This window comes from Mus pahari, chromosome 20 (genome assembly GCF_900095145.1).
Source record: "Mus pahari chromosome 20, PAHARI_EIJ_v1.1, whole genome shotgun sequence".
Classification (NCBI taxonomy): Eukaryota; Metazoa; Chordata; class Mammalia; order Rodentia; family Muridae; genus Mus; species Mus pahari.
Genome location: NC_034609.1, coordinates 6683796 through 6698295, shown reverse-complemented (window position 1 = coordinate 6698295; position 14500 = coordinate 6683796). Strand labels below are relative to the sequence as shown.

General features: G+C 38.1%; 1 protein-coding gene across 6 annotated transcripts in view; it reads right to left on the bottom strand.

Annotated features, from left to right (window-relative positions):
- Nucleotides 1-4112: 4112 nt before the first annotated feature.
- Nucleotides 4113-14500, bottom strand: part of Inpp4b (inositol polyphosphate-4-phosphatase type II B) — a 751408-nt gene continuing 741020 nt past the window's right edge. For 3 of the 6 annotated variants that reach the window (XM_029532468.1, XM_029532470.1, XM_029532471.1), the window contains one exon: nt 9824-10594. In XM_029532468.1, coding sequence (XP_029388328.1) covers nt 10420-10594 — 175 coding nt within the window. In that variant the 3' untranslated portion in view covers nt 9824-10419. Of the gene's footprint in view, nt 9202-9244; nt 10595-14500 lie in introns of those variants that run through there. The other 3 variants (XM_021220101.2, XM_021220100.1, XM_029532469.1) reach the window with 3 other exon arrangements.

Genomic DNA, 14500 nt, shown 5'->3' with positions numbered 1-14500 from the left:
GTCTCTCTCTCTCCTCTCTCTCTCTCTCTCTCTCTCTCTCTCTCTCTCTCTCTCTCTCTCTCTGTGTGTGTGTGTATGTGTGTGTGTGTGAGAGAGAGAGACAGAGAGAGAGACAGAGAGACAGAGAGAGACAGAGAGAGACAGAGACAGAGACAGAGAGACAAAGAGAAAGACAAAGAGAGAGAGAGAGAGAGAGAGAGAGAGAGAGAGAGAGAGAGAGAGAGAGAGAGAGAGATACATGCATAGGAACAGTTTCAGTTCAACACTTACCAGTATTGAAAGTGTTTGAAATCACACATACTGAGAACTTACCTTATTATATTCCATTTATGTTCTGCTCCAAATTGTAGATTCATACCTTTAAATATATTTATTTGGGTGAATGACTCAGAGGCAACTGAATCCATAAAACTCAAAGCTAAAAATTGGTTTTTCCTCCAAATTTGTGTGCATTGGTCTAGCTGTGCACTCACACAGGTGGCATGTACTCACTGCCTTGCTGTCCCTGGGACTGGACAGTGAAGTTCACCCCAATTACCTGTTTCCTGTCTGGGACAACTACAGCAAGACTTGACATTCTGATCCTTAAATGTTACATCAAGATTCTTCCTTCTCTTCATTTTTTTTGCTGATGTAAACTCAGTCTATGTCTGGCCACCTGCCACTTTATATACTTCTTCAAACTGTAACTGAGGACTTAACATTTTGATTCCCTACAATCTATTATCTGTACAACATTTACAGTGTTTGAAAAATGTAAGCTAGACTTCTTTAGTCTCTGCTCCCACCTTGCATTTGCTTCTGATGTGAGGTTGAGTCCCTTCTTATACAGATTCCTGATAACTGTGCATGCGCATGCGCACACACACACACACACACACACACACACACACACTCACACACACACACATACTCACACAAACGCACACACCACCCTTTATGTGCATCTGCCTTCTTTTAACTAAATGTTTCTCTTCCTTTAGAGCTCAATGTAGAATACTTCTCCTTGAGATGATTACCTGAAGCTATCATTTCAAGAGAAGAAACTCTTAACTGAAATGATAATAAATTCATCAAGCCAAAAATAGTGGGTTATATGTATAAACACAGAACTCACGAGGCAGAGAAGAACAGAATCACGTGCTAGAGACTGCATGTTTAAAAACTACTATCAAATCCTTAGATGATATTCTTTATATTGCATATTATAATTAATAATTGTAGTTTAGTAGTTAACTTTCTTTTTTCATTAGGTCTTACACTAGACAAGACTATAAGCTCCATTAATAGACAAATCATTACTCTTATCTCCTGCTAAGCTTGCTTGACCTAGCTTCACAGATGCTCAGAAGTATCTTCTGGCTGTAGCTGTAACTTAGTCTTAGAAAGATCCCTTTCCCTTGCATTTCTGAGGACCTGGGTTTGATCCTAGTAGTATAAGAAACTACCAAGTAAAACTCAATTAAATAAATGTAAAAAGAAATAGATATGAGGTGTTATGCAGATAAAAATTGAAACAAATGTTTGATTCTATTTGCAGGAATGTTGTTCAGATTTTTTTTTTTTGGAATAGAATACATAATAGCTTAATGCAATGTGATAGTTTTGAAAATATTCAAGGGAAATAAGGGAATTACCTCAAAGCAATCTGAAAAAGTATGTGCATGTGTACAGGTGTGTGCGTGTGTGTGTGTGTGTGTGTGTGTGTGTTATGTGTGTGTGTGTGTGTGCGCGCGCGCGCGCACGCATGTGTGCCTGAGTGTATGTATTTGCACTTTCTGCAGTGACTACCAGTTTGGAAGAATAGCCTTATAGGGAAAGTGAGACCAAATTGTAAAATGATTAAATAACAAACATCATGTATTTGGGGTGGAACTACAATTGTAGAATAATGGAAGATATCCCCTTGGCAGTGATGAGGGGGGAGGTAATACTTCCAAGGCTCCATGGTGGCAACATCTACAACTTTTGTGACAAAGGGATTAATATGTGTAAATAGGCAAGGAAGAGACAAAACTCATTCCAGCTTATAAGTGTTTATGACTAACATATTGATCCCATGAACAGATAGGAGGTCTGTGTATAAACTGGGGGAAGAGCCAGGCAATTATAAACATCCTAGACCATGTACATCCTCTCACAGAAAACACATAATGCAAATACAAAGAATACAAACACAGCCTAAGAAATATCAATGATAAATAAGATAATTAGCAGAAAATATCAAGAAAAACTAGGAGTTTGATTTTCAAAAGAGAATCCAATTATTTGTAGCAGAAAATCATTTGCTACATTTTATTAATGGAATGACATATTTGTAAAAATTGCTGGGAGATACTTTAAAATCTTACACTGAAAGAGAAATGTATGGCTTCAAGCCACTCTAAAGTAGTATCAGGAGTCACCAGTGTCACCCGACAGTCAGGAAAATGTTTTGGCGTCTCCTGCCCAAACTGAAGCCTTAGCTGCCCCACTTAGGGAGTTTGAGTGTTGATAGTAGATGTAGGATTCTACCTGCTGCCTGCCCTTGGATGGGTCTTGCATATGTACCCACACAGGTGAAGGGAAGATGCCCCTCCTGCCTTTTATGTGTGGAATAGGTGGATACTGTCAGCTGAACTTTCATAGTATTGCAGCAAACATGTCCAAGCAATTTAATGTTAGGTTGTAGTCCTTTTGTTTTAGGTACATAGGTTTCAGGGACATAAATCACATGGACAAGAAAGTATGCATGGTGTTATCAGGATTGGGACAAACCTTCAGTGTTCGACTCCAATGTATTTTCCCCACATCTCACTATTTGATTTAAAGTCTATTGAAATAATTTTTCTTGAGCCACTGATTATTATTATTTATTAAAATCAAGAGTGAATTCAGTGCTTCCTATTAAATGGACAGATGGACAGCGCCACAGAATGACGCCTGGTTGCTACACTCACACAGACTGCTTGTTGGCTTGACCAGCATCAATTATACCTACATATATTTCTGAATCCTCTCTCTGATCAAGATATTTCCCCAGATCAGCCTCTCTGAGTCCCTTAGGGTATTCTTATTTTGACTGATGATTTTGTTCACTTGTAAGAATCTAGGCACCTGTACAAGGATGCTTAAGGAAACACAGCAAAATATTTTTTCATACAAGCCACTACCCAGCTCTCTGGTAAGCAGTATTTACTATAATTTACTACGGATTATCTCACAATGTATCTACCTCCAACATCCTTCCTGTCCTGATACAGGAAAATGATTAGTGAAAACACAGACTGTTGAGAGTAACCATACAGAAGAGGGAATGCTCACTGCTGTATCATCTAAGTGCTTGAAACACACAGAAGGTAAAAGTTCACTCTTAATAAATGACCCAGAGCTCCAATTTGATTAGTCTTTTGCAGAAGATCTAAATTAATACCTTTGGAATTTGTATTCTATTGTTATGTGCTATAAAGTCTTACAAATGAGCAGCTTGATGTAGTCTGTAAGAAAAGGAATTAATTTGTCATGTTCAAATGACTCTACATTTAATCTAGACAACAAACATTAATGATTTGCCTACTCTCCGCTGAGGAGCTGTTGGCAGAGAACGGTTACTAGGGAAGAGAGAGTCATACTTCTCTAAGAGTGTGGCTACTATAAGTTGCCTATGCCCTGGTGGGTGACCTTATACACACATGTGGGCAGTTTTAATTGGGTTCACTGGGTTAAGTTTCTATCAATCTATCTACCTGTCATCTCTGTATCTATCTGTGTATCTATCATCTAAAATTTTTAAATAATTATTTATAATCTCCTAATGTAGAACCATCACAGCTGCTGTTGACTCTGCTTGGAAGTTGGGCTTGGTGCTTCACTCAAGAAGAGTGACCACGGAAGCCCACTTTGTCAGTGAAGTGATACTAACTGGTCGCCAATGGAACGCATGTGCTGTTATTGTAGTCCAGCAGAACTGAGGTCTATTCTCCTTGAAGTGTGCTACCTTTTTGGTATTTCCATTAATGTTTAAATACGGCTACATGGATTACAATGAAAAAGAATGTATAATGGGGAGAAAAGTCAGAAACATAAAAATAAAACCATATTTATTTCAACAAAAATATACATACAGTGCACAATGAATATGATTTACACAAAATAAAATGAATGTGATATTTCTTTGAATTCTAATATAAAGTGATCTATCTACACATGACTCATTTCCATGACATATGGGAATACAACACATTATTGGTTTATCTAGAATGTATACTTAACAAAAAGAAAGCAAGTGCCAACCTTTCAAATGAATACTACAAGAACCTGAAAATGCATTAAATTAAAAGAAAAAAATGTTCACACAGAATGCACAAAGGGTGGGGCATGCGCAGATAAATGAACGTTCTGCCCTTTGAAAACTGTGAAGGCTTTTCAACACAAGATAAGTTCTGCTGTTGATCATGACATGAAATCATCTTAAAAATTACACAGGTATTATAGAAATATTGGCCAAATTCATAGATCATTATAAAAGACAGAATGTTACACTGTGCCCTTTGTTATCTAGGAATAATTTTAAAGATTGTAGAAATATCATGGAAAATCTATTCTTCCAGCACAGAATGATTTATACCTCTTTCCTTACATATTGCTTTTACTGCACTGCAGATTGTGCTAACATGCATCTATGGCACATGACTTTAGAGAGAATCATTTATGCAAGTTGCATTTACACTAATGGCCACATTCTCTAACTAAATTCTAAGCTTCTATTTCCTTAAATATGCATGCCCAAGTGTAAATCGAAGTGTAGGAAAACCAATCGCATTCACCATTTTGGAGATTAGCATTACCTTATATGCACCCCTTTCTCTATTTAAGTATTACATATGGCCCTCTTAATTAGAAGCATGGTTGTATTTTGTAGTCTTAGAAATAAACTTCAAAGAGAAGCTAACATGCCCCATTGCTCAGAGAAAAAAAAAAAGAGTGCAAATTTCTGTTCCTTATCTCCATACTGAGTGGCATACTTTATTTTATCAAAACACTAGTTATTAGCTTTGTATTTTTGAAGTCAATATTTGCTATAGTTAGCATCTTTGTGTGGAAACTTCTAGTTCCAAGCTTTCAGAGAAAGAAAAGATAAATGTAAGCCCCTCCTTTTTTTACTTTAAAAGCTAACATGATAAATACGGAATCATAGCTTACACAGATTGGAGGTGGGCTGGATGAATACGAATTTATGTTAAAACTGTCAAATCATTCTAGTTCTTTAAAAATTAATTATTCTTTTCAGTCATGAACATTGTGTATTTTGTATAGGTTCTAACTATGAGAAATGTTTTGTGTCCAATATACCCGCTGCTCTCCACAGCTGCTGGTCAGAGTGTCTCAGACATATTCCTCAAATGTGTTTTAAAAATTCATTTATTAAGAGATTATGAAATATGTCCCACTGATTGGACTAAAGTGATGTGCCACACCTGTCTGAATCATATATGTACATCTAGGTTTTCCTGCCATATTGCCAGAGTTTATTTAATTAAACAGGATGGGTTTCAACTGTGCTCAATTTAGTAAACATTGGGCATAATGATAAAATTCTGCTTTTCCTTTCAATAATGCTATAATCATAAGTTTATGAATTGAGATGAAGTATAATTTGGGATATTATGATTAAATTAACACTTTCCTGAACTTGGTGGTGACATATTATTTATAATAAAGCTAGAATTCTAAGGACTACTTGCAGCAGATGATTAATTTAATTAATAAAACAATTGTTTTATTTTTAGTAACTGAATTATGAATAAATATAAGTATCTAGTATACTGACTAGACGAGCAGTGTTCTTTAAGGGTGATAAAATCTACAATAAAATTATAATAATCTGACAAAAGACTGCTTTCTTTTAAAAACCATCCTAAAATTATCCTCCTTCCAATAATTTGTTATTTTCTGGAGGAAAAGAGAATATCTGTAGTGGCATGGAGCCATGCTCTGGCTGGTAAATGTTTAACAACTGGTGTTCGAAAATATAAATATCCTGGTTTATAACATTTGGCAATTTCTGTGGTTTAAATATTCCCACAGTGGGTGATTTCAAGATACCAACATTGTGTTCACAAATGTGGAGTGCAATGGTTCACGGTTGCATATTATCAATAAAGAATTTGAACAATGAAGAACCACAAGGGCTAACTGCATTTAGAAATATAATAGATAGCAAAATCTGATTGGAAAAAAAAAAGCTAGGAAGTTTTAAGATTTGATTTTCATCTTTACTTTTAACAAATTCATTGCATAACATGGCTAATCATGGTCGCATGTAGCAGCCAGTTTGCACAATTCCAGAAAACTCAATGACTGTCTCTTATGAATCAGCCACCTCAGGGACTCCTGGGAGAAAGCCTCCTGGCACAACATCTTTACAGAGGGAAGGATCTGATTAGGAAAAAATATCACATTTTTTCCCTAATCACTTAAAGTGTGAGAATGTGGGGGGTGGGAGGCTGTATGACCCAGTCTGTGCTGGTTTTCAAGGAGGCACTGTCTGTCAGAAGCAATGGTTTAATGCATGCCTAGTGGCCATAGGGAGTGCTGCATGACTGGGGAGGGACTGGTTTTAAAGAATTCATCAGCTACATCATATAGTTATCATGGCCCTACTGGATTACCAGACTGACCCAAATGTTAGCATTTAAAAGATGTTTTAAGCAGTGTGTGGTAAGGCTCAAAGCAATATTTAGGCAGAAAAGCAGAGGCGGAAACTCGGTGACGTGCTGCACACAAATGTACCTCTTCTTCAATCAGATGTTTCAAAGGGACATTTAGTTGTGCTGAGAAAACACACACACCCTAGGCCTTTGGATAATAAGCATGGGTGTGCTCTCCTTTTTTGCTTTTAATATATTTCTCTGGTTGCTCTGTAAATAGTTAAACCAGAATTGATACCTGTATTTGATAAGAAGAAAAATGTTTTTTGTTGTTGCTGTTGTTGTTTTTGAGAAAGAAAGAAAGAAAAAAAAACCACTTCATTGCTTGGATATGTCATTTTCTTGATCAATTGCTTGACTCTATGTGATTTCTGCAGATCTGCCTGCTGGTATAGCCCTTAAATGAAAGCACGTGTGAGGCAGTAGGAAGGCAGCTGAGAGAGCTGCATGGCTGCAGCTATGCTTATGCAAGGGAGATTTTTTAAAAAGGTTTCATTTAATGTTTGGTTCTGAAAGTCTTGGGAATAAGGCGTCATGGCGTGGTTGCCTGAGTGCCTATAGAGGAGAGCAGTCACACTTAGGAAATAGGAATTTTCTTGTTAAACTCCTCTGTGGCAAGGATGTACATATGTCTGAGCCCCATAGGAAATGGTGCTGCTGTCAGTGAGTAAAACTTCATTACTGTGCATTATAGAGGTCGACCTTTGATATTTCTACATAAGCATTTATTGACAAAGAAAAAGTATCCTATAAAATGTCACACAAAACTGGGAAACCCGAGGATTGGCTTTCTGGTTAATAAATGTTTACCATATTTGAATCAAGATGACCTAAAATTATATAAGGTGTCCTGGACTGCATATCGCTACTTGAGATACTAAGAAAAGCCCAGAAATAGACACAAAACCTCTTGGGTCACAGCTCTCTCTTTCTTAAACTCAGCACAGTAACAAAAATAACCACAAATTGTACCACCCTGATAAAAACAGACTAATTACAAACATTATATGACATGACAGAAACCGAGACTAGGTCTGAGAACACTAAGGTAATTTTATATATAAATGCATTTTTTTCTTTTTGAAGGTTATAAATAGTTTGGTAACAGCCATAGGTCATTACCTTTAAAAAGAATGGCTATTTCCAATGTGAGAAGCCTCTGAGTGTTACCTTCTGTTTTCAGTCTCTTGGAAAACTCACCATGGGACTATATGTCTAATGTGAAAACCCTTTACAGCAGGGAAGCCTTTTAGGCAAATGGCTATCGTGTTACACATGAAGGTAAGCAATGTGGCCCTATGAATGAAGTCATGGCAGAGAACCAGCAGTGTAAGACGCCTCTAGCATGCTCTGGGGAGATATGTGCTTGGAGAAAAGGAGGAATAAAATTTCTTTCATATCACTTTATTCTGAATGTTAATTCAGTGATAAATTCTAATTTTTATTTGGCCCTCCTCTGTCAATATTCATACATAGGGAGAAGAAGTAAGGTGAAGGTTAGGAAGTTTCAAGAGTGAGATGGCAAGGGTGGCTGAGCTCGTTATTGTGCAGTCATCAAGTGCAGTGCTTTAATTCAGTCACTTCTTTTGCAACGTGGTCTCCTAGGAAACTACTAACTTGGAATAATAGTAATTTTACTGTAAGAATTAACTGACAGGCACTTTGTTGATTTATTACCGTTTATGGCTGCACACATATTTTAGGGTTCTTCACTTCACATATATTGACCTATCACAGAAAGCAAACTCACACACTTAAGAGGACTCCCAGGGAACATATTTCTCTCTCTCCTCTCTCTCTCTCTCTCTCTCTCTCTCTCTCTCTCTCTCTCTCTCTCATACTTCCAAGTGAATTTCAAGCTGCTGGAGATGTGTACAAACATACCTGCAAACCATGTCAGTAACCAAGGGCATGGTTTGCCATTCCCTAATTGCATTTACTATATGCATATTATATAAAAGCCAGTAAGCTGGACTCTGAGCTTGTCTGCAGTCAAGGCTCTAAAGTAGCCTCACATGAATCCCTCTTTGCTTAGGTGGAGTGTGGCATTCTCCAAGTCACCTCTGGCTCCATGGGAACAGCCTTGCTTCCTCAGGACACGTTTTATTTAAATACCCTACAAATGGAATTATCCTTTCTCAACTAACCTCGACCAGTGAGGTGTGTTAACACAAAGGAGAATGGATAGACCGGACACTGGAGTGCTGGTAAGGCTTCAGATCCAGGTTGCTTTCTGAGAAATGTATTGGTCTTCATGTGAGCAACACTCACGAACACCTCACCCTATGAACTCGTAATGATAAAAAATAAAATTGACACAAGTGGAGATCTTCAGAGCTCAGTGTATTTGCGTTCCTGTTTGTCTCCATGTTGGTAAACTTAGGTGTCAGCTTTTCAATATGTGCCTTCTGGAGGTCTGTAGCACTTGGGGAAAGCCATGAGCTGTAGCATGTTGAAAGCATACCTCCTGCATTTCATATTCTTCAGGACATTCTCTATGCGGCATCCTTCTCTGGGGAGAGGGGGGAAAAAAGGACAACTTCATGAAACACAGAATAAATAAATACGCTTTATTTGTTCAATGCAGAGTTGCAGCAACAGTCCAAGTAAAAATAACAAAGATTCAACTCTACATTTTTTTCCACAAGTGATGATACATCTTACAAAATTAAATCCTAGGCCAGGCCCAATACCATTATTGCCTTCGGAAAGATATGATTAAGTTTCTTAACAGATATTTGACTTTTAATAAACTCTTTAAATATAATTTGCTTCACAGTACAGCTTTACTTTAATTTCATAAATATATCTGCCTTTGTATAACTTTTCCACAAATTAACTATCTGTCCCTTAAAACACATTAAAATCTACATGTAGCCCTAAGGATGCAGTTCTAGGAATAAGGCATTTAATTTATTAAGTCTGGCCCTAAAGATTTTTAAAGGAAGTTCCATTCCTACTTTACCTCATTGTTTTAGCTATGCATTGCAGAGAGGAAATGGCTTTCCGAACAGCCAATCCTCTACAACAGTACAAAAGTCACAGGTGCTAAAAATGGCGCATCAAGAGACAAATGAGACCTTGTTAAAAAGAATAGAAAAGTAGTCTGAAAGCCAAATCAACCCAAACAAGAGTTACAAACAGGTTAATTTAATTACAAAACAGAAATAGCCATTCTTTCCATAAAGTCACTTGACAGAAGAAGGTTAAACACATGGATGAGTAAGGGGTGACTAGGAACAGAGTAAGAAAGCAGACACATTTCTATCAGCTGATGACAACTATGTTAATATTAGCACAGTGGAAAGAAAGCCTGCAACCTCCGCTTCCCGGATTGTCTTGGGGGTTTAGCTGCTGCACAGTGTCAGTCCTAATTTGTTTAATAAATGACCTGGGAAGAGGAGGTTCAGAACTTCAAGCTTGCAGGATTCTATTCTTTGTCTTATTCCAAAGACCTTAAGTTAAAAACTTGTCTTTAGCTATTTAACAGTGGTTAAAACACTTTTCCATGAACAAAAGAGCAAAACAATCCACTTGATGCATAGTACCTTTTGCCTTTTACATTTTAGGGAAAAACAAAAACAAAACAAAACCACAATTCAAACATTTCTTCTAGGTTTTTTTTTTTTTTTTAATTCTGTGAATCTGAAAATGTAGAAATCTTACAACATTGTTCCCAGAATTAAAGTCCATTGTCATTTGTAGAAAAGCAAGGAACACAACATACAACTTATTGGTATTTGGCTAAGAGTAATGCAAGACTTAAAATAAGCCACACAACTAGCAGGTGTGAGCTGACAAGAAGCAAGGCGACAGGATAGAAGTGCCGAGGAGCTGGCTTGTTATCAGTTAGGCAGCCTGTCTCGGGATCATCGGATTCATTCCAGGCTCCCTGGGTTTGTCTGCTGTTAAACAGGGAGGGATAGAGGAGAGAAGAAAATAGAATAGCATTTGCAGAGCATCAAAGGTGATCTTAGACTCTAACACACACACATTATCTCATGCAATACATCTGCATCAGAAGTGTTTATGCTAAGCAGCCCTGAGTGCCTTTTTCCTTTGTATTACATAGACAAATATTTTAAGAGATGATTCATTCTTTGCTTTGTGAAGGGGAAAAGAATAACACTATGGTGCAGGCTACATGCAGAAGGAAAAGCTGGGTAGCCATAAGGGTACCTGTACACAAGACCACATGAATACAATTAAATGATGAAACAGCCTGCATAAAATGCTCTGATAAATACAGCTTTGGGAAATGGGAGCAGGAGAACATGAGACACTGGACTCAGGAGACAAGGGATGTGTCTGGCACAGCAAACATACCTTCTCCTGGGATTGCATCTGTGCAGTGTACTTACAGTTGTTAAGTCATTTCTTGGTATGGTTTGGTCTTTGGAAGGAATGAAACACCTGACATGCCATCATTGCCAGCCATACTGCTAGTTTAACAAATAAATCAGTTTGCCTTCAGCTAATCTCATTTAAAGGGCCAAAGCTATTTATATAAACACCTTTTCTGAAAATAGAGGCACATTGCAATTATACTTCAGAAAACAAAAGATTTACTTTCTGAGATCATGTATGCCATATGTAAGAAAGACAGTATGCTTTACAATAGTTATTACTATGACAAACCTAAAATTCATAGTCAAAATCTCAATGTCAGTCAACGGGAAGCAGGAGTTCCATTTCTGTTAGCTTCTCCTGTACTTGGTCAGTTGTGGGTTGTTACGCTATGGAACTGGATTACTTCTGTATAGGCTCCTTTCTAAGAATGTGCATTCCCTGAACACTTTGTATACTGATTTTTGACCAGCTTCTGACAACACCAGCAGTCACATTTGGACAAATTATCATCTCACAGAATACTGGGAGTTAGTTTAAAATATTGGATCAATGGCACTGCGGTGCAGCTCGGTCTCCCTATTTGTTAATACCTAAGCATTGTAACCAGTGACAAACCTGATGAACTGCAAAACATAATTTACTGAACAAAATGAAGGTAAGTTTGGACTGGCAAAATTTTTATAATTATTTATAATGCAAATAATTATATTACTTGTTCCACTTTCTCTTAAATGTCTAGTGAACTAGATTTTTTTTGTGTGTTGTGTTGTTGTCATTTTAACTTTTAAAAGAAATTTTGTTTGTGTGTTTATTCTGAATGTATATATGTGTATCATGTGCACATCTGTTGACTGTGGATACCAGAAAAAAAAAAGTTGGATCTCCTGGGCATTGGAGTTATAGAGTAACAGTAAACCACCATGTGGGTTCTGGGAAATGAATCCAGGGCCTCTGGGAGAGCAATCCAGGTCCTTAGGCCCAATTTCATTTTCAAATATTTGTCTTTTTTATGTGCACAAGCATTTGCTTGCATCTATGTATGATTTGGAGGCAAACTGGCACTCATGGATAACTGAACCAAACTGTAGTTACAGATGTCTGTAAGGCACCTCATGAGTATGAGGAACAGAAACCAGGTCTCCTGCAAAGGCAGCAAGTGCTTTTTATAATTTACTATTTTTAAATTTGAAACTGTAATTCTCTTATTTATCCCTTTGCTTTTCTCCAGCCAGCCCATCCCAGGTACCTTCCCCTTACTCTTTCTTAAGTTTAGGGTATCTATTACTTTAATGGTTTTTATACACACATTGTATATGTATACATACCTAAATTATGTAAAGATATTATGGTTAACCAATATAATGGTAGGGGAATCTCACAGATCCTCAGCCCCAGAAGAAGAAAGGCAAGGAAGGTATCCTGAGAACGGCAGGAACAGTCTTCCTCAGGGAAGAGCACACCAGATGGATCTACTGTGGGTGGTCAGCCCTGACGTCATACACACACAGCGGGTACTCTACACTGCTACAGTTGTTGTTATATGAACCAATCCAAGGCTTTCTCAGAGGCCCAGATGAGAGGACAAAAACAAACTGTGTATGTGTCCTTGCTCAGGAGCAGATTTGGCAAGGCCAGTCTGGAGCTGAAGCTGGAGCCTCAGAGATATTAAAGATTATCTTGGGAACTTGGCTTTTTTTCCTAAGAAACTGCAGTTATCAGTCCCGAGTCCACCATGTTTATGTCTGTAATGCTCTGGAGATACCCGGTGTTCCCTTTGTGCAACCTTGCTTGATAAGCCTCCTGTTGACTTTGTTCTATTGTATAAGACATTTTGCTAATTCTGTCCCATTTCCTTCCTGGAAATAGGATATAAGATGCTGTACTTCTAAATAAATTTGCTTGGTATAAGAAAGCTTGAGCAATCGCTTCTCAGGCTTTTGGCTAAGATCAAGTGAAAGTTTGAGCAAGACTTCCCAGACCCAAACTTCATCTTCTTTATCACCATATCTCCTTATCTTCTGTCTCCTGGTGCTCTCTTAGGAGAATAACCTGCTGGTCCAGCTCAAAATGTCAACCAGGGACACATGCATTCAGGAAAAACGAGTGCAGCCATAATATACAGATACATAAGATAAGTCAGCCTGAGAGAAGAGGCTGAGAACTAGGATAGAACAAGGGATGGCAAAATTCTTAGAATGTTTTTTCTTTAGATCAATGGTTCTCAGCCTGTGGGTCATGACCCCTTTCACATGGGTCTCCTAAGACCACCAGGAAACACATATTTACATTAAAGTTCATACCAGTGACAAAATTGCAGTTATAAAGTAGCAACAAACTTAAAAAAGCTTGGGGGTTACCATACCATGAGGAAGTGTATTAAGGGACTGAGGTATTAGGAAGGTTAAGAATGGTTGCTTCCCATGTTTCCTTTGCTTCTGCATTCTCTCTCCTTTTTTGCAATGTATTGCTACATCACTTAGAGAAGAAATTCCCTTTCAACCTAAAACTCTGCACATGGTCCCCTGAAGAAGGTCCTATATGTTTAAAGACATTGGCATGTGTAGGTAAAAGTTAAAAGACTGGCCTAAAGTGAGAACCATCTCATGGGCAAGAACCAATTCCAGACACTATTATTGGTACTATGTTATTCTTGCAGACAGGAGCCTAGTACAAGTGTCCTGAGAGGCTGTACCCAGCAGCCTGTGAGTAGATGCAGATAATCCACTGCCAAACATTGGATGGGCCTGCTCTGGCAATCTTGTGGGAGTGTTTGGGAAGGATTGAGAAACATGGAGGAGACAGGGACTCCGCATGAAGGCCAACATAGTCATCCTACCTGGACTGTTGGGGGCTCCCAGACACTGAACAACCAACGAGACCTAGCCCCACCACACAGTCATATGTAGCAGATGTACAGCATGGTCTTCATGTGGGTTTTCCAACAACTGGAGTAAGGCTGTCCTTAAAGCTGTTGCCTGTCTGTGGAATATTTTCCCCTAACTGGGGTAACTTGTCTGGCATCAGTGGAGAGGATGTGTTTGGTCCTGCAGTGACTTGGTCTGCCAGGGTAGGGTGATACTCAGGGAAGGGGCTCCCCATTCTCAGAGAAGAAGGGGAATAGGGAAAGGGGATGTTGAGGGTGATATTGGGATGTAAAGTGAATAAATGAATTAATTAATTTATTAATGATAAAAGATAGACTATCACCTACAAAGATCACAAGTGTTTCATATTAATGAATTGGCAAGGTAGAATTTGATTAGAGATTGTTTTGATTCACAGCACAAATTTGATTCAATTATAATTCTACAGTCCTGTAAATCTGGTCATTCTACTCTGAAACAGATTGCCAGACAAGAGATTTTAAAAAATTAAAATTAAGAGAGAGAGAGAGGGAGGCAGGGAGAGAGAGGAGGGGAGAGGGAGGAGGGAAAGGAGGAGGAGGAGGAGGAGGAGGAGGA